Raw genomic sequence first — 23,610 nt, forward strand, 5'->3', positions numbered from 1 at the left:
CAGCTCAATAAAATGGTACAAGTGACACAATGGTGGAATAAGGAATAGGTATGGACCATAGAGGTATGGACATGTAAAATAGTACTGGATAAGCCATAATGTAAAATTAAATACTGTACAATAGTATAGTACTCCTCTTTTAATGATATATAAATATGTAAACTGTAAGATTTTGACTTTAAACTTTAAAAAGTTGCACATTTCTGAACAATGTTACTTTTTTTAAACTGTGAAGCTCAACATTTTAAACTCTGAGATACATGTCATATTAATTTTTTTTTGAGAATTGTTCAAACTTAGTTTGTTGTATGTCAATCAATATATGTTACTAGGAACACACCAAGTGTATCCGTGTTCCTGCTTAGTGATTTATACATTTCTGATGTATTTGCTTTAAACAAATGAAGGAATAGGCACTTTACTGAGCTTAGGGAATGTAATAGTTATTACCTTTCATATATTAAGGACATATCAACAACATTAATTATATAGGCATGTGCATATTTATAATAAAAATGTTTATCAAACACAAATTAGGTTGGTTTTGATTCTTCCCCCCATGCATGTCCCTCCCGGGGGCTGCATGAAGGAGATTTTTTTTTACCCAGCCTGCGACCCCTACCGGCAGCTGGCAGTTACACCAACAGACAGCAAACTGGTGACGTGGTTCGGTCCGTTGACCAGAGCAGCAGCAGTAGCAGTATGGCCGACCAGAGCAGGCAAATAAAACTCGCTGCAGCTAAGAAAAAGGTAGAGTATTTTACTACTGATCCGGCTTTACAACATGGGAAGTGCTGGTCCTGTTTCTCCTCTGCGGGTTTGGTTGCCGGTGTTTTCTTTCGTGCTGTTATTCATTTCAGCAAGGAGAAGGGGTGTTGTCATTACACGTCGCCCGACCTCTGAGCTGATGCTTGTACCGCCTCCCTTGCTCTTCTCGAGGCTTCAATGCGCTGGAGAGACCGGTGCTTTTTAGGGGCCTGTATTGATAGCATTAACTTTCCCAGATTATGAAGACTATTTTTAGTTATTTGAGGCGTTTATTGCGTCTAATGCTGTTTAGTTAGTAAGTGATTGACTTTACTTACTCTCTTTGCCCAATGGTTTAATGTGTATTGTAATGTGTCTTTTAGCGTTGGTTATGTGGTTATTAGCAAACCTTAACGTGCTAGCTAACTAAGGCACTTAACCGTTAGCAAGCAGGCCAACTAATGAATAGTTGGCTATGTGTGAGTGTAGGTGAATGATACACTGCAGCCGGGTAGCTTTGTGTGTTGTCTGCAGGATGTTTAAATTATTTAAAGGAATGGTAAACAGACAGCGATTTTAAAACAAACGCTAAGCTATCACTGTAGCAGAGTTAGCATGATGGAATGACGGGGAGTGTTTTGACAGCTGACACCCCTCTTCCCTGTCCCGCTGTGTGCTTTAGCTGCTAAGTGTGTTAGCATAGTCTGTATGTGAGGCTGGTCCGAAAGATGGCCTCGTCAGCTGTGAAATGTTAGCTTCAGGAAATGACTCGTCAGCATTCCTGCTGTCCCACTCTCTTTGAGGAGGAATGGTCGTGTTGATAACACTTTAGATGCGATGCTGATCGGATTCAACCCAATTACTTTAGAAATGGCAGCTCCAGTAGTTCCCATATGATCCATAATATGGTCCCCTCCAACAGCTGTCCCCGACAGAGTGTTGTATTGATCTTTGTTATCAACTCCATCCTACTTGGGTAAGAACAGCACGCTGATAAGCGAGCAAGTCCAAATGACAGTAAATAAGTTGTTAGATTGGAGAAGTCCATACCTGCTTCATCTCAGATGGTTGAAAGTTGCAGGATTTTTAATAAGTAACACAATTAAGTCTATTGTTGTTAGAGAGTTAGCAGTATAGTTTTCTGTCAGTCAGTATTGATTGCTGCACTTCTTACACCTATTTTTTCATTTCTTATGTGCTGATCAGCTGAAGGAGTTTCAGCAGAAGAGCTCTCCTACTAGTGTGGGAGTGGAAAAGGGAGGAGGAGGCGGAGGCGGTGGTGGTGGAGCAGGGGCCAAAAAGAAGAGGAAGGTGAAGGGACTGAACCAACATGATGCATCTTCAACAGGCAGAAACTCTCCAGACAATGTAAGTCAGTCCTGGACGGTCTTTCTATTTATTTGCCTGCTTGACATTTCACCTTTGTAGGTCAGTCTTCTGTCTGATTGATCAAATCTTGTGGAATCCTGTGAAATAGACATCATTTCTTTTTCCTTTTTTTAAACGCTGTATTATAATTAGAAAGCATTCAAACTCTATGTGAGCTGGGCAGACAACATTCATTGTTGTGTGAATGTATATATCAAATGTAGAACTGTTCCATATGGACAGTAACAGTGCCAGGCAAAGCAATAAACACAATAAGAAAAGTCCTCATGCTGCCATTCATCACAAAATATGTTGCCGCTTGTAAAATGATATGGCTGAATTACTATAAAGTTGGCAAATATTTTCCTTCTTGCTATCAGTCATACACAGTACTGACATGTATCTGCTGAGCAGGTGACAGGATATAAATAATGTTTGTCTAAGAAAGAAGACACTGGAATAGAGTCAAAATAGCTGACCCTGCATCGCAACCCCGCGATGAAGTGGACAGTGTTATGATGCAGCTAAGGATCAGGTATATTGAACATTTTTGTCTTCACTTTAGAGAAAGTATTATCTTTGACAACTGGCCATAAGTTTTCTATTTTGGTATTAGCCATATCAAGCTTTTTTATTGGGCATTTTTAAAATCATTAATTTAGTTGCAACCAGAGTCACATGCCTATCTTTTAGTGCTAATTACAATGTCAGTTTGCCTATTTTCTACCTCTGACATCTATAACATTTTAATATCAAGCACAGTCTACAGCTGTGTGTTCTTGATTTACACACGGCATCTATTGCACGTCTGTCCGTCCTGGGAGAGGGATCCCTCCTCTGTTGCTCTCCCTGAGGTTTCTCCCATGTTCCCTTTAAACTGTGGGTTTTCTCCGGAAGTTTTTCCTTGTACGATGTGAGGGTCTAAGGACAGAGGGTGTCGTATTGTCATACTGATATTCTGTACACACTGAAGACCACTGAGACAAATGTAACATTTGTGATATTGGGCTATATAAATAAACATTGATTGATTGAACTGAAGCTCATAACCAAATTGAGAGTGCGATTGAGGACACGCAGTTAGCCATGTGACTCCAGCACACAGCTTTGACACACAGGTCGGTTGTCACAGGTTTTTAAAGCCTTACTGGAATCTGGGCAAGTGACCACTCTGCTGCTGAGTTACAATATTTCCCCCAAGCATGTTTGCTTTTGTTGTCTAGTTTTTTCTGAATAGCCTTATAGTCTGAACTAGACGTAAAACAGTATGATGTTCCTAGTAACCAACAAGTTTTGTTTATGGAATCACAGCAGAGGAAACATTTTACAATAATTTCCATATACATAAAGATAATGCATTTTGTATAAACGTCATTTAATGAAGGCTTTTTCAAATCTATTTAAATTGTAAAGGTAAGTAGTCCAATAATTATTGACTTGGCAGATCAGGTGACGAGGGGAAATGTAAAAAGGTTAGTGTGTTTAGTTTATAGATGTAATTGCAGAGGAAAATGAAGCATCATAGGAAACGGAGTTAGAGATTATTCCAATCCACAAACACAACATTTGAACAAATGCAGCGCTGCCCCTCTGTGATTTTGATGACAGTCAAGGGTAATTCTGATTATTATTTGTAATTGGTTTAAAAGATGCAGGAAATCTTTCTGACCTCTTGGACCAGTTGCTCCTTATTACCCATCCATATTACTTCTAGACCTCCTCCTAGGATTTATTGTAGCAGGTTATACTGTTCTCTTCACCCTTTTGCATCTCTTTCATCTTCCTCCCTTGTTTCTTCTTCCTGTAGTTTGACAATATTCTGAAAGCACTTAGTCAAAGCAATGGAGTAGTTCTACCTCCTAATGGCAACAGTCAGGTGAGCGTCTGTCTCTCTTCCTTCCTGCCATGACTGTGTTTTCTGTCTCTGCATGACGTTGCTGTAAATAGCCACTCTTGTGTGGAATCTAATATCTCATCTGGCTTCCCCATTCTAACCTCCTTCTCGCGTCAGATGCACATATGTTTTCTTTTTCACACAGTCCAGAAAGCATGGGGCACATTTTAAGTGCAAATTCTTGTATTGGTGCTTGGCTTTTAAATCCATGTCAAGAGTGTGCACAGTTATTTTTTCTGAGTTTATCTCAATGATCTTCTCGAGTTCACCATCTCATGCAGGCATGCTTTTTAGAAAACAAAGTGTTTGTTTGTCTCACTTGTTAAAACGTTTTTCATTGCTACCCTTGTGTTTGTTTGTTTGTTTGTTTTAGCTTTTTAACTGCCTGATTTACATGCACTCTTAAGAAGCAGTGTTTCCCCTAGCATTGTCTTGGAGGGGCGCTGCGCCCCGCCAACGGAGCCCAGCGCCCCTCCTGAAATTCAAGGTGTTTAAAAAAATAAAAATTATAAATTTAAGAATTATAATTTATTTTTTTTATAATAGAAAAAGTGGAACCAAATTGCAACTAATCTATATCTACTATCACTTTTCACATTGAACATGTGCTCTTTTATTAAATAAACTAAACACTTTCATTTGAAGTTGTGAGTTTAGTGTTTTTCACTCTAAGAAACACTGATGCAATAACGATAATCCACAGCTCCTCTCTCTGCTCCAGAGGATTTAAAAAATATATATCCCAATGCCACCCACCCCTGTTTTGTTGTTACAGATTATTATAAAAATATTGCTTAATAGCTTCAGAGTAAGTGAAACAGAGAGGGATTCTTTGTCAGTCATTCAATTCCACGTTGGCATTTAAACAGCATAGTTAGAGTTTTTTCAGTGCTTTTATTCTACTAACGTTTCAAAGACTGCCATGGGCAGAAGTGTTTTGAAAAAGTATTGGCAGCAGCGTAACAGCTTTATATCTTTCACCATCTGTAAAAGAGCCTGCATTATTTGCTCTGTTAGCAGTTTACTAAACAATTGATAAAAATAGACAAAATCCCTGCATTTTCGTATTACATTCTAATATCATCCTAGGCTGTGGACTATCATATCTGTACGTTTCACAGAAGATTGAGTCTGAACGTATCTATTCCAAAATAATAAATATAAAAATAAAAAGAACCTGTCTCTGCGGTCCTGCCTTGGGTCTCGCCATGCTGCTTCCCTGATGGCTTCCACAGGATTGTAGCTGACATCCTCGTGGATTCAACTTCTTATTACAGACACATGCATTTCCTAACATTCGGTCTATATGCTGTAAAATGTATTATCTCTTCGATTTACACACGGCATCTATTGCACGTCTGTCCGTCCTGGGAGAGGGATCCCTCCTCTGTTGCTCTCCCTGAGGTTTCTCCCATGTTCCCCTTTAAACTGTGGAGTTTTCTCTGGAAGTTTTTCCTTGTACGATGTGAGGGTCTCAGGATAGAGGGTGTCGTTTTTCTCATACTGATATTCTGAACAATCTGTGCTGTTGTATTTGCTGTAAAGTGTCTCTACTGTAGGCTGTTTTTATTATATGTACAGCACTTTGGCTCGACCAAAAATCGTTTATAAATGTGCTATATAAATAAAACTTGATTTGATTTGAAAAGCTTATAAAGTTGCATCATTTTGGCCTCCATGTTTCTGTTGCATCATAACTGCTTGTTTTCTTGGCATTAAACCAGTGTGTGCATTTGTTGTGTGTGTGTGTGTCACATCAGACCTTTGCTGACATGGAGTCCGTCGGGTCACCAGTCCCCCAGCTGCTGGAGGACCCGAAGGCAGAGCCTGACCGCGGCTCGCCTGTGCCTAACCCCGCTAGCGCTAACACTCCTACTAATCCCGAGTCTGTCGGTCACAACACTGACCTGCAGGTGTGTGTCTTTCTCTCCGTCACTATCTCTTTGTCTCTGTTTCTCAAGTCATATGTTGTAGTGTCACCTTTAAACCTCCGTATCTCTCACTTCGGAGCATAATTACAGTTGCTGCATTTTTAATGATATGTGTGTGTGTTGTAAAATCAGAATGACTGTTTCTGTTTTACAATGTGAATTTCTCTCCACACAAGTTATACATGTTCTGTGTTCCTCCTTCCTGTTTGTCTGTCTCCTGCTCTCACTCTCTATTCCTCTTTCAATCTTTCTGTAGGACTATACCGACACCAATGGCAATGGGAGTTTAACTGAAGAAAAAAGGTGGGTTACCTGATGTCCATGACACCCTTGTATCTTTAAACGCTGCAGTTTAACACCCTGTGTTTATCATTTGGAAATATATATTTATATCAAGGGCAGAAAACGCCCTCTTGAAACAGCTCGTTCTATTACTCTATCATTAGCACATTTTATATGAATGCTGCACTTTCTGCAGAGACTACTTTAACATAACATTTGTCATTAATTAGGTATACAACGTAGTGAATGACTTGGATAATGTGTGTGATTGATTATTTCTGTATTTTGCCTTGCAGACCACTGTCTTCCACAGAGAGCCTGCGACAGCTCTCACAGCAGCTGAACGGCCTGGTCTCTGGGGTAAGATTTCAGCAGCGCCAGTGTCTCTCTAACACACACACACACACACACACACACACACACACACACACACACACACACACACACACACACACACACACACACACACACACACACACACACACACATCTTTCCCATACATATAGTAAAACTTAACAATTAAACACCAACACTTTTCATCACTTTCATCCATGGTGTGATGCATCTATTCTTGGCAGGAATGCTCTGGAAGAATTTTTAAATGTGCCAGTTGTTCCCAAAGGCCTCACGCACACTAACAGCATCAACTGGTGCAGCTGCTTCGTGTGTTTCTATTTAGTGCAACACATTATACAGTTTGCTTGTTGTCTGTTTCTGAGACACAGTTAACAGTTTATTGCTTACTAACAGAAGTAATCAGACACCCGTACAATCTGTTTTTCACCTTGAAATATATACCATTTTCCGTGTTGCATTGATGTGCATGTCTTTGTCTTTTCAGTCATCTGCTGCGTATGTGAATGGAGACAGTCCCCCTGCCATGGGTGAGAGAGAGCTGGAGGTAAGATGGAAATCTAATATATTGTAAAACTATTAGTTAAAAGTAATTGAGGTCATGGTCTGTCACAAGAGCATTGAGGCCATGTGATTCACAGTAAAGTGGCTGCCCTGTAGCATGAGTACACCTAGGACTTCTTCATATTGCTGAAAGGGTTTGTTTAGGTAAAACTAAATAAAAAACATTAAGGTACAGTTTGGGGACAGGTAATATCTATGTTAAACAATACAGAGCTAGTCTATTGTCAAGCACAAACAGTCCATTGAATGGATTTTAACAACCTTATTGACTTGAAGTGTGCACAAGGAATATGGTATGGGATTGTGACTTGATACAGCAGGTACTAATTTAAAAAATGGTAAATAACCATTGACATGTTAATGTAGCGCAGATTAGATTGTTAAAACTCTGGTGAGGGCTTAACATAAAGGCCAAAAACACATTGTTACATCAATATACTCCATTAATCAGATTAACATCATGTATTTTATGATATATTTCAATTATTTTATTCATGTTTTACACCTCTCATAGAGTTGCTATTGTTTGCTTCCATGTTAATAAGTCACAGATCGTCTCCTTGTTTGACTTTTGTCACAGCACAATATCCCTCTCTCCTTTTTTTTTTTCTCCTCCCGGACGCATGTGTGCACGTGATAGGGTCGGAACCAGGAGCTGTCAGCCGCCCTGGAGTCCAGCAACCTAACAAACTCTCAGCTAAATACCAAGTTAGACCAGCTGGTAAGAGGCTGTGTGTGCGTCTATGTGTCTGCACGTCTGTGTGTCTGTAGTAACCCCCTCCCCCCCTTCAACAGTCCCACATATATCACAGAAAAGCATGCCCTGTAAGCATTCTGCATGTCATCTTTATAATGGTTTTCATGTTTTTTACTTATCCTTCACGATGGTTCAAGAGAATGCCTCTCTTTATTTGCACACTCTAGTCAGAGCTTCCATGGTAGACGCTTAATTGTAGCACACTAACTTAAAGCTTCATATAAACCTAAAAGGTAAACATCACAGGTTTATTATTTAAATCCTTACGACTATCCCTGTCCTGTTAGGCATGCAGTTGAGGGATTTTGTGTCAGAATTTCTGCTGGTGTGATGAAATAAATGTTGATCTTTGCTGAAGTTAAACTTATATCCTGTTGGTCTGGCAGGCACAGCAATCTCAGGTGCTCTCTGAACAGCTGCAAAAGGTAAACAGATTTTTTTTTTTATACCTTGTCTGTTAATTCCTGTGTCTATTTTTCCAGTTTACTGAACTTTGACCTATTTCCCGGTGATTCATTTATATCATGTTTTATGTTCTCCAGGAGCGGAAAGAATTTGATCAGAAATCTTCGAAAGAGCAGGGAGCCATGCGGGAGCAATTACAGGTAACTTCTTCCGCTCAACACACACATTCAATTTATAGGACGGTGTATTTTAAGAAGGAAGGAGCATTTATTGCATCCATGTAATGTATCAGTGTAAAATGTCAGAGTCCATGGTACCACCCTGATATATAATTGATACAAATGTTATCCGAGAACACAGCATCCCCCCTTTGCTCACTCTGACAGGAGTTAATTATGTTCTCTGCATGCTAAGTTGTGTAGTTTATATCGTGATTTAATAAAGGAGTTAATGTTTATGTCTTGAAACACCTTCCCTCTGTCGTCCATAGGTTCACATCCAGACTATTGGAATACTGGTATCTGAGAAATCAGAGCTACAAACAGCACTACAATACACACAACATGCTGCGCGGCAGAAAGCAGGTGTGTCTTTTTTAATGATCAGCCGTACATACACTTGAATCAAAACTTCTAATCTTTGCAAGACTTGAGTTTACAGTTTGTTTGTGTCTTTGTGTGTGCAGCTGAGGCAGAGGACTTGAATAACCGTCTGCAGGGAACGAAGCAGAGAGTATCCGAGCTGGAGAGAACTCTCTCTTCTGTCTCAACACAGCAAAAACAGTTTGAAAAGGTGACCAACATCGCAGTGTTCACATCTAAACTGAAATCATTTAAAAGTGGTATTATTAATAAATGTTTTCCTTTTTGTCTCCAGCAAAACAAAGAGTTTGAAAAGGAGAGAGACAGCCTGAGACTAGAGGTGTTTAGACTAAAGTAAGTCACTTAACATTCACAAGGTGAAGGTTTTCATAACAATGTCATCAAAGAAAGATTAGCTAATCAACCCAACAGACGGCGTGAGCAAATCCCCCAAGTCCTGATAAGAATCTGTAGTTTAGATGAACAACCTCTGCATGTGTCTGTGTTTGCAGCAATTTGAGTGAGGAGTCGAAGCAGCAGGGCTCAGAGCTGTCAGAGCAGATAAAGCTGAGAACACAGGAGAATGGAGCAATGAGGCTGGAGTTGGAAGATCTTCGCAAGAGACTCGAGATAGCTGACCTCATGTTGCAACAGGTGCATTAAAACACAGACACACATATATACTGATCTTCGTCTTAACAATAATTACAAGCTTTGGACTTTATAGCCAATCTACAACAAAAAGCCATTGTTTGGGATTTGTATCAATAAAGATCCCTAAGATCTTTGCAGCCCGATTAGATTATTTCATCATCTATTACCTGCATTTCATGTCAGTATTTGTCCTTTTTTCCCCCTCCAGTGCTCCAGCCAGTCAGATCCCTCTAATGCCACCCAGCAGGTCCAGTTACTGCTGGGAGAGAAGCAGCAGCTGGAGGCACACAATCACCAGGTCTGTGAACACGGAGGGTCTTTCTCCTACAGTTATCTGCATATGTGTTATGCTAGTGGCTAAACTTTTATTTTATTCTTTCATTATCATTAAAACAACTCAACATAATTGAATGCCTCACTAGTTTCCCTTCCTTTCATAGAAACATTCCTCAGCCAACCTCCTGTTCTCATCAGCCTCTTTCCTTGCATTTCACATTCCTTGCATCAAATGACCCATGAGATATCCCTTTGCCTTTCCTACTTCTCCTTTCCATATGTGATACATAAAAGCAGCATATTAATACTTTTAAAAAACATATATTTTAAATAAACAAAGCGGCCTGTTGTATCTCTTATGATAATAAAGTCTTGCCATGTTGACCGTATTTATCCCTTAATGTTTTTGATGCCGTAGCTGATGGAGTCAATATCCCAGCTGCAGACGGAGAGAGACTGCTATGCAGAGCAGATCCAGGAGGAGGGCCGTGTATGGAAGGACAAAACAGAACAGCTGCTAACACAGGTGAACTACACAGTAACATTAGCTTAGACATATGGTTCAATATAGCTTTGAAAAACATTAGACTTATTGATTTAAATGTTAATTCCTGTGTCTGTGCAGGTTTCTTTGGTAGCAGAGGAGAGGGACAGAAACATCAACCGAGTCCAAGACCTGGAAGCCAGCATCACAGAGCTGCAACATGCTGCAGGTGAGAGACTCACACTGCCCTTGTTTAATGCTTCAACCTCATACTGGCTTTGACCTTCCTTAAGCTGCCTGTTTACCCGTGGTAAATAAAATGTCCGACTGCCTGACCGTAGTTGGATTTACAGAATGGCTCCCCTTATCTTGCAGCACTGTACACTTGATAAGGTGCTTCTAGAGTCAAGGGGAGAGCAAAGAGACGATGTTTGACACTATTGTAAGCTGGTGTCGAAATGTTAATTATCGCCCAAACATTTGTGTTTTTAAAGGCTTTAATGCCGTGCTTCAGTCTTTCTTCCCTCCATTGCAGGAATAACATTGGTGAGGTTTCAAATAGTTTGAAAACTTTATTTTAGCATAATCTTAAAATCTTAAATATACTGTATATGATACTACTTTTCTGGAACGTTTCTGGACACACATAAAGGCCGTCAGAGACTTTATCTAATTTGAATGTTTACCAAGAATTGCACTTTTCCATTGCTGATATACCTTATATCCTATTTTGTTATTATTATATTACTTTTATTATATGTCTTTTCATGTCAATGCCAGGACCATGGAGGAGAGGGATTTGTTTATGCAGTGTACTGCCAATGTTTCTTTGTTCTGAATAGAAAATGCAATACAAATTTAGAATTACAAAAAAAAAGAAAAGATGTATTGTATATGAGCTGTAGCATGCTTAATACCGGGCATACAAGGTATTTGTTATTGCAAAATGATTATATCTAATACCTGTCATTCTTCTTCTCCTCCAGCGTTGTTGTCCCAGGAGAGAGAGGCTCAGGATAATGCGGAGCCTCAGTCCTCGGGGCCCTCAGAGAGCGAGGTGGCTCTGCAGGAGGCCCTCAACGCTCTGCATCAGGAGAAACACGCTCTCACTGCACAGTACCAGGCACAGGTATGCCTTACACACACACACACACACACACACTTAGAGCATTCCTTTTCTGCTAATGATTCGTTTATTTCTTGGATAATATTGGAATATTGTGTTCGGCAGTGTATTATGGTTCTGTGTCCCTAACATTTGAAAGCTATACCCATTGATTTTTTCTGTTTAATGTTTCAACGATGGTTTGAAGTTGCTTATATTCCCCTCTGTTAAATTTCCCCCAGCTGCGAGATAACGAGCAGCTGAGCCGCATGTGTACAGAGCAGGAGACGCGTCTGGGAGAGCTGGAGCGGCAGTTAGAGAGCCAGGTCCAGGAGGACGGGGACCGCCGACGCATGTTAGAGGATGTTCAGTCAGATAAGGCCACCATTAGCCGAGCTCTCACTCAGAACCGAACGCTGAAGGACCAGCTGGCTGAGCTACAGAACGGATTTGTCAAACTGGTGAGACTGTAAATCATTTATCTGTAACAATAATTTGAAAGGTTTTTCACACATTTGGAGAGCACATTCATTTTCATTTTTCAAGTGTTAGCTCAGAGGGTGGGAGACTTTAATCAAAATTCATTTGTGCAGACCAATGAGAACATGGAGCTGACCGATGCCATCCAGACAGAGCAACATGTGAAGAAGGAGCTGGCTCGCAGGATGGGTGAACTGCAAGAGGAACTGCACAACTTCAAGGAGCAGGTACACACAAAACACGGCTGAAGTTGTGGCATTTACATTACATTACATTGCATTTAGCTGACGCTTTTGTCCAAAGCGACTTACAATAAGTACATTCGACCAGGAAGACACAACCTTGAAGAAAACAGAATCATATAAGTACATCAGGTTTCATAGAGCCAAACATTTCAAGTGCTACTCAACTGGCTTTAGGTAAGCCAGTCCTTTATTAGTATAAAAGTGCTTCGTTAATAGTTCTAACGCTCGAAGTGGAGTCGAAAGAGATGAGTTTTCAGTTTGCGCCGGAAGATGTGCAAGCTATCTGCCGTCCTGATGTCAATGGGGAGCTCATTCCACCATCTTGGAGCCAGGACAGCAAACCCACGTGTTTTCGCCGATGGGAACTTGGGTCCCCCTCGCAGCGAGGGCGCAACGAGTCGTTTGGCTGATGCAGAGCGGAGTGCACGCGCTGGGGTGTACGGTTTAACCATGTCCTGGATGTAGGAAGGGCCAGATCCATTCGCAGCATGGTAAGCAAGTACCAGTGTCTTGAAGTGGATTCTAGCAGTTACCGGAAGCCAGTGAAAGGAGCGGAGGAGCGGAGTGGTGTGGGAGAATTTAGGAAGGTTGAAGACCAGACGAGCCGCTGCATTCTGGATGAGCTGCAGAGGTCGGATGGCACATGCAGGTAGACCAGCCAGGAGGGAGTTGCAGTAGTCTAGGCGTGAGATGACGAGAGCCTGGACCAGAACCTGAGTCGCTTTCTGTGTCAGCTGGGGACGTATCTTCCTGATGTTGTAAAGCGTGTATCTGCAGCAACGGGTTGTAGCAGCGATGTTTGCAGTGAAGGACAGGTTGTTATCTAGGGTCACACCCAGATTCCTTGCAGTCTGAGTCAGGGAAACAACTGAGGTGCTGATGTTGATTGTTAGGTCAAGAGTGGGACAATCTTTTCCCGGGAGGTAGAGCAGCTCAGTCTTGTCAAGGTTGAGTTTGAGGTGGTGAGCAGACATCCACTGAGAGATGTCAGCTAGACAAGCAGAGATGCGTGCAACGACCTGGGTCTCTGAGCGGGGAAAGGACAGAATTAATTGGGTGTCGTCAGCGTAGCAGTGGTAAGAAAAACCATGCGGGCTAATGACTGATCCGAGCGAGTTTGTGTACAGGGAGAAGAGGAGGGGACCAAGAACAGAGCCCTGAGGGACCCCTGTAGTTAATTGACAAGGGTCGGACTCAGACCCTCTCCAAGTCACCCTGTAGGTACGGTCTTTCAGGTATGAGGTGAGGAGGGAAAGTGCAGAGCCTGAAACTCCATGTTTTTGGAGAGTGCGAAGGAGGATCTGATGATTCACCGTGTCGAATGCAGCAGACAGGTCCAACAGGATGATGACAGAGGAGAGGGATGCAGTGTGCAGTTCCTCCGTGACAGCAATGAGAGCAGTTTCTGTGGAGTAACCTGCCTTGAAACCAGACTGGTGCGGATCCAGAAGGTTGTTCTGATTGAGATAACAGGAGAGTTGTTTAAAGACAGCGCGTTCAAGTGATTTAGACAGGAACGGGAGGAGAGAGACAGGCCTGTAGTTTATAACATCTGACGGGTTGAGAGTGGGTTTCTTTAGGAGAGGGTTTACTCTTGCCTCCTTGAGACTGTTTGGAAAGTGACCAGAAGTTAGAGAAGTGTTGATGAAATGGGTGAGAAACAGTAGAATATCAGGAGCGATAGTCTGAAGGAGGTTTGAAGGGATAGGGTCCAGAAGACAGGTGGTAGGGCGGGCAGAGGTAATGAGGGTAAGAACCTCACTTGGAGAGAGAGGGGAAAAGGAGGTTAGTGTGTTGGTGGAAGGAAGGTCTGGTGACCCAGCGGTGAGTAAAGGTGAGTCAGAAAAAGAAGAGCGAATATCATCAACCTTTTTTTCAAAGTGGGTAAAAAAGTCGCTTGATAGAAGTGAGGAGGGGGGAGGAGCTTTTGGAGGGTCCAAGAGGGTGGAAAATAGTTTTTTAGGATTGGAATAGGAAGATTGGATCTTATCTTGAAAGAAAGTGCTTTTTGCCTGAGAGATCGAAGCAGAGAAAGAGGAGAGGAGAGCCTGATAGGTTAGGAGGTCGTCATGGTGTTTGGATTTCCACCATTTCCGCTCTGCTGCCCTAAGGACGGTTCTATTAGCACGCAGTGCATAATTTAGCCAGGGAGCAGAAGGGGACTGACGAGCCTGCCGAGATGTGAGAGGACAGAGAGAGTCCAGAGTGGATGAGAGAGTAGAGAGGAGAGTTTCTGCAGCAGAGTTTGGAGGTAGTAGTTGGAACGAGTCAGAGGAAGGGAGGGCTGAGAGCACCGACAAGGTAGAGGGGGAGAGGGAGCGAAGGTTACGGCGGACAAGTGCAGGATGAGAAGAGATTAGTTTGTTATGTTTGGAAAGGGGTAGAGAGAATGAAATGAAGAAGTGATCGGATGTGTGGAGCGGGTTTACAGAGAGGTTAGAAGTAGTGCAGTTCCTTGAGAATATGAGATCAAGGACATTGCCAGCTTTATGAGTCGGTGGGGACGGAGAGAGTGAGAAAGCAAAGGCGGTTAACAGAGATGTTAGTTCGTCTATCTTCCCCGTCTGGAGGTTGAAGTCTCCGAGAAGTACAGCGGGAGGGCCAGTTTCAGGGATGTGTGAGAGGAGATTATCTAATTCCTCCAAGAAGTCCCCCAAGGCGCCTGGTGGACGGTAGAGAACAACAATGGTTAACTGTATAGGATGGGTTACTGTGACGGCATGGAATTCAAAGGTGGAAGGAGTGAAGTTAGGTAGCTTGAAGAGGGAAAAGCTCCATTTGGGAGAGAGCAGGAGACCAGTGCCACCTCCTCTGCCAGTGGGTCTGGGTGTATGGGAGAAGGAATATGCAGTGGAGAGAGCTGCTGGGGTGGATGTGTTGGATGGAGTAATCCAGGTCTCAGTGAGAGCAAGGAAATCCAGAGACTGCAGGGAGGCGTAGCCAGAGATGAAGTCAGCCTTAGGAACAGCTGACTGGCAATTCCACAGGCCACCAGAAACTAGATGTTGGATCTTAGTGGAGCACGTGGGATAGACGAGAGCAGGCCGGTTATATCGATTAGGAGATACACGGGGCCAATGATAATTGCGAGAAGACACATGAACAGGAATGGAGAAAATACACATGATTATAGCATGAGGGGCTAGAAAACTAAAGAAAAGAGAAATAAGACACCAGCTCAATCAGAGTAGGATTTGCCTCCTCTTTGCCTCCCTCGTGACTCCCGTAGGACTCCAATGTCTTTGTCAGTCTTACTCCCGTAGGACTCCAATGTCTTTGTCAGTCTTCGGCTGTCTGACGCTTAAGCTGACGCTCCAGGAAAGAGCTACCTAAAATGGACGCCTGATTGCTCAGTTCTCAAAGCTGTAGGGGCACGCCCCTCTAATTAGTTAACTATCTACAGCTGATGGGCGACAATAGACTGGCCCTGCCTATATTAATGCAGGCTTGAGTGCTGAGACCTGTGAAGCAGGTTTCGCCTGAGCAGATCTGAGATTTAAAATCTCTCAAAAGCGATTTAGCCGTTTAAGCTACAATAACAATTATACAGAGTCGAATAAATGAAACAGAGAAGTCTAATTAAACAAGAATATAACTTACAGTGGTTGCTGCGTCAATAGGTAATGTCGTCACCGGGTCCAGATGCACACTGCATTTGTCACTTTTAGTACCTTATTTGTCTTTACTATGATTACACTATATCCTTTGCAAACTTTATGTTTTAATAATAATGTATTAATGGCCATCCACGTTGTGGATTTAACACAACAGAGAAATATGAGATTATGGCATCCTGAAAAGTATTTAAACACTTGTTTTCTGCTTTTTTTGGCATTCATTTCCTCTTTGTTCCCTCTTCTTCAGCTGGAACTGAAGAGTCAGGACACTCAGGGTCTGATGGAGCAGAGGGACCAGGTGGCCGCCCAGCTGCAGCAGTACTGTGCCGGCTACCAGACCCTGGTCTCAGAGAGGGAACAGATCCACCACCAGTACCTGAAGCAGATCCAGCTCATGGACCGGCTGCAGCACGATGAGAGCCAGGGCCGCATGCACCTGGAGATCAGTCAGAATCAGCTCAAGCAAGCGCAGGTGTGCATTTCAGAAATAAGGCATATGAAATACTTTAGTAAAAATCCTGCCCTAAAGCTCTCTTTATCAACTATTATAATATGAGACTGATTCGAAAGGGTCTGGAGTCAGTGTATTACAGTATGTTGATACTATGTTGTGTAACCTCACATTCTGTCAATGTGCCTTACTTATCTCTGTGACTACAAACATAAATCAATTCATTTGAATGACTCTCTGTCTCCCCCTACAGGATTATTTGGATCTCTTGGTCAAAGACAACGAGCATCTGAAGACGGAGGTGAAGGATCTGCTCAACAGTTCAGCGCTTGGCTCGGCCAGAGACCAAGGTAAGATTAGTCTTTTACTGGTATGTTTCTGGTACTTTTTTAAACCCTTTTCTTTTACTATGCTTATCCAAGCTTCTTCAGATTGCATATTTTGTATATCCTTTTGAAATGTAGTACCCAAAGTGGTTGTACACTACATGAATGTTGAGGGGTACAATGTTGAAAATGTTGAAGATCTTCATGACCTGCAGTTCCTGTCTTAATTTGAATGTGTCACTCGTTCACGTAGGAGATGGAGTGGAGAGCCAGTCCATGCAAGAGAGCCCAGAGCAGTCCACCTCCATAGTCATCCCAGAAGACTTTGAGAGCAAGAAAGACATGGTGAGGAGGGTGATGATTGTTCTTCACAAAAAACGACTCATTCAAATATGCTTAAATGATTTGTCGAACTTCCATTGCTTTGCCTTTTATGCCACATTATGGGCGCTTACATGATGCATACAGGGCTATACCAGTTTAAATGATACATTGTTTGTAATGTAGGAGGAGTTTATCCGTGGAGCTTTGACTCGGGTTGAGGCGGAGAGGGACGAGGCCAGAAGGCAACTGGAGGAGGAGCACAGGCACCACATGGCGGCCAGGCACCAGGCCTCTATGGCCCTCAGCCTGGAGCAGCAGCACCACAGCCACACAGATGTTCACGACCATGACCATCACCATGAGCATGACCACGAGCATCACCATGATCATGACCACGACCATGATCACCACCAGGACCATGATCATGACCATCCCCATGACCACGACCATCACCATGAACATGACCATCACCATGAGCACGATCCCTCTCAGGACCCACACAGTCACTGTGAACACGGCCATGAGCATTCAGGTGAGGAAGATAGGGTCTGTGAAAGCATGCATATGTTTTTTTTATTATGTGTAGACCTAGATTATAGTGTCTATTCTTAAAGGTCTCCGATTATACTCTTTTTCATCAATATATTATAGGTCTCAGATATATACAAAACATGTCTCTGAAGTGTTTGGCTCGAAACCAAACCAGATCATGCATTGTAGCATCCCATAATCCCCTCTGTTTCAGCCCTGTTTCAAAAGTGCTGATTCTGTGTCTGTTAATTTAGATGAAAATATGGAGCCACTCCCCACGCCCCTCTGAGAGATATTTGGTTGAAAATAATCTGCTCTAGGAGGCGATTTAGGTGATAAGGTGGGGGGTGTTACCTTGGTTGGTTACTGGCTAATGGTTACACAACCCAAAAAAATATGTTATGACATCATAAAGTGGCAAAAATCTGATCAGCTCATTTTCAGACAGGTTTTTATAAAGATGGATCAGGACAAAAAGCGAGCGAATCTTTTTTCCTGAAACTTTCAGAATCTCTTTACACAGAGGGGACACATACGTATGTATACAAGACATGAAAAAGTGGATTTTGCATAAAAGGTGACCTTTAAAGTTAAGCCTGATTTATATTAGATTGATTTATAAAGATGAGAAAGTATCTGTGGGGCATTAGCTAAACCATCTGTATACTTTACAATCCCGCTCCCAGAAGGAGGAGTGCCGGTGGAAGTTCATCAGGCTCTGCAAGCTGCCATGGAGAAGCTTCAGCAGCGCTTCACGTCCCTCATCAGAGAGAAGGCCGACTTGAAGGACAGGGTGGAGGAGCTGGAGCACCGCTGCATCCAGCTGTCTGGAGAGACTGACACTATCGGTGAGACAGTAGGATTTATTTGTTGTAATACTTTTTAGAAAGATGGAAAAACTCATCATCCTTTTACCTTTGTCTTTCCAGGAGAGTACATAGCTCTGTACCAGAGTCAGCGGGCCATCATGAAGCAGAAGCACCAGGAGAAGGAGCACTACATCAGCATGCTGGCCCAGGACAAGGAGGAGATGAAGGTACTGTGAAGCAACCTTTTGTTATTAAAAAAAAACCATCAATCACATCTTTTGCTGTATGATTTTTGCTCCGTTTTCTGTCAGTAATCGTTTCTCTGTTGTCCCTCAGGCGAAGCTGGCAGAGCTGCAGGGCCTGGTGATGAGGCTGGTGTCTGAGAGGAACGACTGGTACAGCCGCTACACCGCAGCTGTGGCAGGGGCGGGCTCAGTGAACCCCGACCTGCTTCCTGTTGGGGAGGACCTCACACACCAAGAGCACCAAGCACATTCTCACACACATCTTAATGCTGACAGCGGAGCAGGTAGGCACAACCGGTATTACTGTATGTCATTGCTACATCTTAAATTAATGTATACTAATTCCAAGGTTGGTCGAACGGTTACATATGTCCCCTTTTAAAGCTAAATGTACCTAGGGCAGCCAACATTTAGGAACTGTTAGATTAATTGTGCAGTGAAACTGGACTTCACTAAACAAACTAAGGTCAGCAGTTAGCTATCAGAATTGTTTTATTTGTCCCCAAGTGGGAAAATATACTGTGTAACAGCAGCAAAATATTAAATAAAAGAGAGACGAAATAAAAACTTACACAAACAGTTAGAATTGTAAATTGCACCATAATGTAAGTGAGCTAGAATACAGTAGTTACAATGATAAATAGTCAAACTATATATTGCACTTAATGTAAATGATATGTCTGGTGTCCTTTTGTGTCCACTTGCTCCTATTATTAAGAATAAATTCTGTATAATTTAACCATGCCGCTCTTTCTCTCCGCTGCAGAAGCCATGGAGGTCATCCCTCTGTCGGAGCCCACCCCCGGCCTGGAATCCCCCTCGTCACAGGCCCAGTCGAGTGGGACGTCCCAGACTGACTCCAAGTCCCTGGGGCCCAAAGAGGACGGCACAGCCCAGCAGATCATGCAGCTGCTCCAAGAGATCCAGAACCCCCAGGGAGTGCTCGGATCACCCCCCTTCCTCGGGGAGAACCCCTGCATCCCCTTCTTCTACCGGCCTGACGAGCAGGACGAAGTCAAGATCCTGGTGGTGTGAGGTGTGTGTGCGTGAGACAGAGGTTGATGTGTGTGTGTGTGCGTGTGTATGAGATATTGGACATGTCTTGAAATCTGGGGATTATTGAACACCACAGTTTGTCATATATTCACAAACACTCCTGAAGAAATATGGCACCCTGCAACACTGGTCCCAGAATGTGTTTGACCCGGTTACATTAAAAACACCCCCTCCCAGTTCTGTGTGGTGGCACTAATGTGTGCATGGTTAAAAAGAGAGTATTATCTATATGTTGTTTACTATGTTGTCTTTTTTGTCTATGATGCTCTTCCCAGAGAGATAACCAGTATCTGATTATTCTCCAAACCACCATTTCTATTCACCATCCCTCGTCTCCTATTTTACACATAAGTGCAATAAAGGGGCCGTATATTGAGTTTCCTTTCTGATACAGTACCTAAAGAGCTGTTCAAAATAAGGAGCCTGTTCACTATAGTGCAAATATCAGTTTTACAAAAGTTCATTGGACAAATGCCAAAAAAGAGCATCACGTTTGAATGTAATAACCCGGATATTTACCCGTATGTTTGTGTGATGAGAGGAGAGCTGATGATGGTGGTGAAAGGGTGCACGAGGAGATGCAGAGTGAGATGTAAGTTAAAAGTCAAGTTAAGAGTGCACATAATAGCTTTTGAATTGTTAGCGCTGTTATGTAGTCAAGTCAAAAGGTTGCTAGTTACATGATGAGGTTCAGAAAAGATGGATGCAGGTGTCGCAGATCGGTACCTTTTCTCTACTTTAGCCTTTTTCCTCCAAACACTGAAAACCGTCTTCTGTCTGTACAGTTAGTAATGTTAATATATGTGAAATGTTTGTGTTGTGATGTCAAACATCCTGTTCAACTGAGAGAAGGAGGGGATAGATGCAATTTAAAGACCCCATGATAAAAGCAAATCAATTTAAGTCAAAGTTGTTAAGAAATAATTTATAATTCAGAACAATTATAATGCTGCAGTTGCTGTGCTTTGGGCTGCTTTCCGCATTGTCGTTTTTTCCCAGTTTTACTTTATCTTTGTCATTAGCATGATAGAGATAAGGTGCAATAACTCGACGGATACAGGCAGTATGGTAAATTCTCTTTATCTGCACTCATAATTCATCTTTCTTCTTCAAATGTCCATAATCTCAGACATTTTGTTGTTCTCATCAAAAAACGTCCACTCTTTATTTATTTATTTTGTTCCCTTATCAAAGCTGCTCATCCCTAACCATAATTTCATGGGGTCTTTAAGTTTCTAAACACATTGACACTATTGATGAGAACCAGTTTTTTTCCAGTTACATTTGCTTGTAGTTCCACATATCATATGAATGCAAATCCTTTACAACTGGACTGTGAGTGTGCGTGATGCGTGTGTGTGTGAGATCCAAGTTGCATCTGTTGTACTTTTTTGTAGAGTTCTATCAGTTTGTATAACTAAGATTGCACTAAAACTGTACAAAGCTTCTCATTTGGCTCTGTCCTTTGTGGCTGGTTGGACAGTGGTAGAGCTTCAAAGCCTGTTTAATAAATTCTGTGGAGGAAACGTTGAATCCTATGAAGCCACACCAAAGCTGAGGGTTCCAGCTGATGCAAATGATTGAAAGTGTGTGTGTGTGTGGGATGTATTGTAAATATGAACAGAAGGAGCATGTGACATTATTCCCAAAGCTGTGGGACCAATCAGAATTTGTGAAAATTAACATCTCTTTCCGAAACTAGTCAAACGTGTTGTGCAACACTTGAGTGAATTTTCTTTTGGGCATTGGAAATGCTTTTTTCTGAACTTAAGATGTTGCAAGTGCCTAGCTTTACATGAGAGATGCTCTTGTTCATAAATGTAGATTGGCGGATGGATTCATTTGATTTGATTGACACTTCTTCACTGTAAAGCTCTTTCCCTTTGCTACTAATAACTAAGAGTTATCACGGCTTAAAATATCCATTTAAGGACCAAATCATGGCAAAGGCCTCTGGTTTTTTAGAGCCTTTCCATGGTTTGAATATGCAAGGACATGTGGGTCTTACTGCAAGTCTTACTAAAATCCCACTCACTACTTTTGGAGGTATTTTAACCTTCTCATTTGGATGTTTTTGAATTTTAAGATCCCCTCTGATGTGTTTTACTTTCAGGTAGAAGACACATTTGTTCGGTTATTGAATTGCACACTTGATATTTATCCCTGAATGCAACAGGACAGAAAGTGTTAGTGCAAATTGTGGTATTTTTTGCCTATTATAGAACGAAAAAAGTCATATGTGGAGGCCATATGTACCTGGTGGTTTTTTACAGGCAAAGTAAACATTGTTGCGTCTTCCCTAAACCACAGCACTTTGATAGTACCAGGTGGTTTTGGGATAAATGTACTTAATCATTCTTGATTTAAAAATTCCTCGCTTCTTAGCATTCTGTCACTTTTTGGTTTCCTTTGAAACATGTCACAGTATATATTTTTCCTTTATTTTGTTTTTGGTCTGACCAAAAGGTAAATATACAATAAAAATCCTTTTAGTGTTTTTGCGGGGCTTAATCAACTGGGATACAATTACTTTCTAATTCACTGTTAAATATTTAATGCGTGATTGAAACAAAAAGCAATGGGAAAGCATTTATTGTCTTTACTGTAAAAGAGGTGGTGTAAATACTGTAACTGTAACATATTGTATATTCATTATGCCTGGTGTGTGGGGGAAGTGCTGCTCTGCCATGTTCACTGGCAGTGCGGACAGTGTGTCTGAAGTTTGTCCAGAGTCGAGGTGTGGGCGGTTACTGACTGGCTGTGATTTAATACAAAGATTGACTTAAGAAAAATATTCTATTTATTTGGAATAAGTTAGTATCTCAACTAATCAGTTTTAATGTAAAATAGAAATGGATGGAAATGAAGGATCATTCAGAGAACTGATTTGTTCGAGGGCTGCTTCTGACAGAAGCTTTCTGATTTTTTGTTTTGTTTCCCTTGAGTAATATTTTCTCTCCTTCTCCTGAATAAAACTGATTGAGCAACTTGAAAACATTGTGTGTCTATTTCTCCATTATTTGGATACTCTGAAACTTTGGGCAGTTTGACATAAGAGAAAAAAGGAACAGGTGTTGCTAATAATGTTAATGACGGGGCCATAAGCTAAATGGATTTCATCGTTTATTTGATTATTTACACCTGGGCTTTTTCTATTCCCTTTTAAGTGCAGACATTCTGAAAAGCACAGGTGTAATACATAGCATTAATCACAAAAACATTCAACTATGGGATGCCAGTTTATTGTGCAGGCTGGCTCTGGAATAGCTTTGATTGAGCTGAACCTTAGTTAATGTTTTAAGTAACACCTGTGCTTTGCCTCATATGACAAGTCAGAAGGCTGCTGTGAAAGTGGCCTTCCTTTTACCCACTCATTATCACAATTACTACACTCAGAAAAAAACTTGCTAATCATTTTAAAAACCATTAGTTATTGTGAATTTGAAACCCTTAATTCCGGTGGCAAAATGGACAGATTTTTCACCTTTTGGATACTATATTGTGGCTAAAGAAAACAATATTAATACTCCAAACCAGTCCCTTCATGGCTTATAATGAAACTGGTTTCTTTAATGTGTTTATTATATTTATAATAAATACATAATATTTTCGTAATTTATTCATCTGCTGATAATTCATTTCTAAAAGACCAAGCTTATGTATGCAAACGTAAAAACAAAACATGTGTCCAATACTTGGGTTTAAAGGTACATAAATAACATCAACTGCAGCACTAACTATATTTTGTGAAAAGTAGTCCTTCATTAGCAAAAGAAGTTGCCGCGCTAAGAGGGAACATGGTAAACATACTATTGCTACCTGCTAAATTAGCATGTTATGTCCAACCCAGTCTCATGGCATTTCGTGTTCACCAACACGATTTGTAATCTATTGATTCGTGTTCACCAACACGATTTTCCCCTTTTTTTCGTGTTGCACAGCACGATTTTAAAAGCAATGTATTTCTACTGGTAATGTGTTTCGTGCGTGCAGCACTTCTTTTTCTCCGGTCGGGTCGTGGAAGACCGGAAGCTGTGTGGTTCATAAAAATATGTTCTTACTCAATATCAAGCCACAATTATTGCTTTTATTTGAAATCGTATAATTTCGGACTTTTGTTTCCG

The 23,610-nt window shown here is 41.6% G+C and overlaps 1 protein-coding gene across 4 annotated transcripts; it reads left to right on the forward strand.

Annotated features, from left to right (window-relative positions):
* The first annotated feature begins 670 nt into the window (after positions 1-670).
* Positions 671-22,481, forward strand: golga2 (golgin A2). 4 transcript variants are annotated; one of them, XM_034204348.1, is made up of 28 exons: positions 674-750; positions 1,954-2,115; positions 3,923-3,991; positions 5,770-5,922; positions 6,197-6,243; positions 6,519-6,582; positions 7,064-7,123; positions 7,781-7,861; positions 8,284-8,322; positions 8,440-8,502; positions 8,793-8,886; positions 8,988-9,094; positions 9,179-9,237; positions 9,396-9,537; positions 9,746-9,835; positions 10,232-10,339; positions 10,439-10,526; positions 11,284-11,426; positions 11,645-11,863; positions 11,996-12,109; positions 15,992-16,216; positions 16,449-16,545; positions 16,775-16,866; positions 17,029-17,377; positions 18,063-18,224; positions 18,306-18,412; positions 18,522-18,714; positions 19,197-22,481. In XM_034204348.1, exons 1-28 carry the CDS (start codon positions 703-705, stop codon positions 19,463-19,465), a joined length of 3,444 nt encoding a protein of 1,147 aa, XP_034060239.1. In that variant the 5' UTR covers positions 674-702; the 3' UTR covers positions 19,466-22,481. The 4 variants fall into 4 exon arrangements, with proteins under 4 accessions (XP_034060244.1, XP_034060239.1, XP_034060254.1 ...); XM_034204353.1 differs by lacking the exon at positions 3,923-3,991 and having other exon boundaries at positions 671-750; XM_034204363.1 differs by lacking the exon at positions 5,770-5,922 and having other exon boundaries at positions 675-750.
* The last annotated feature ends 1,129 nt before the right edge of the window (positions 22,482-23,610 follow it).

This window comes from Gymnodraco acuticeps, unplaced genomic scaffold, assembly GCF_902827175.1.
Source record: "Gymnodraco acuticeps unplaced genomic scaffold, fGymAcu1.1, whole genome shotgun sequence".
Lineage (NCBI taxonomy): Eukaryota > Metazoa > Chordata > Actinopteri > Perciformes > Bathydraconidae > Gymnodraco > Gymnodraco acuticeps.

Bases quoted from the DNA above. Each gene is read 5' to 3' on its own strand.
- golga2 (XM_034204348.1), top strand. From the start codon at position 703: ATGGCCGACCAGAGCAGGCAAATAAAACTCGCTGCAGCTAAGAAAAAG. The intron at 7,124-7,780 runs GTAAGATGGAAA...TGCACGTGATAG, and splicing joins TGGGTGAGAGAGAGCTGGAG to GGTCGGAACCAGGAGCTGTC. The intron at 7,862-8,283 runs GTAAGAGGCTGT...TTGGTCTGGCAG, and splicing joins ATACCAAGTTAGACCAGCTG to GCACAGCAATCTCAGGTGCT.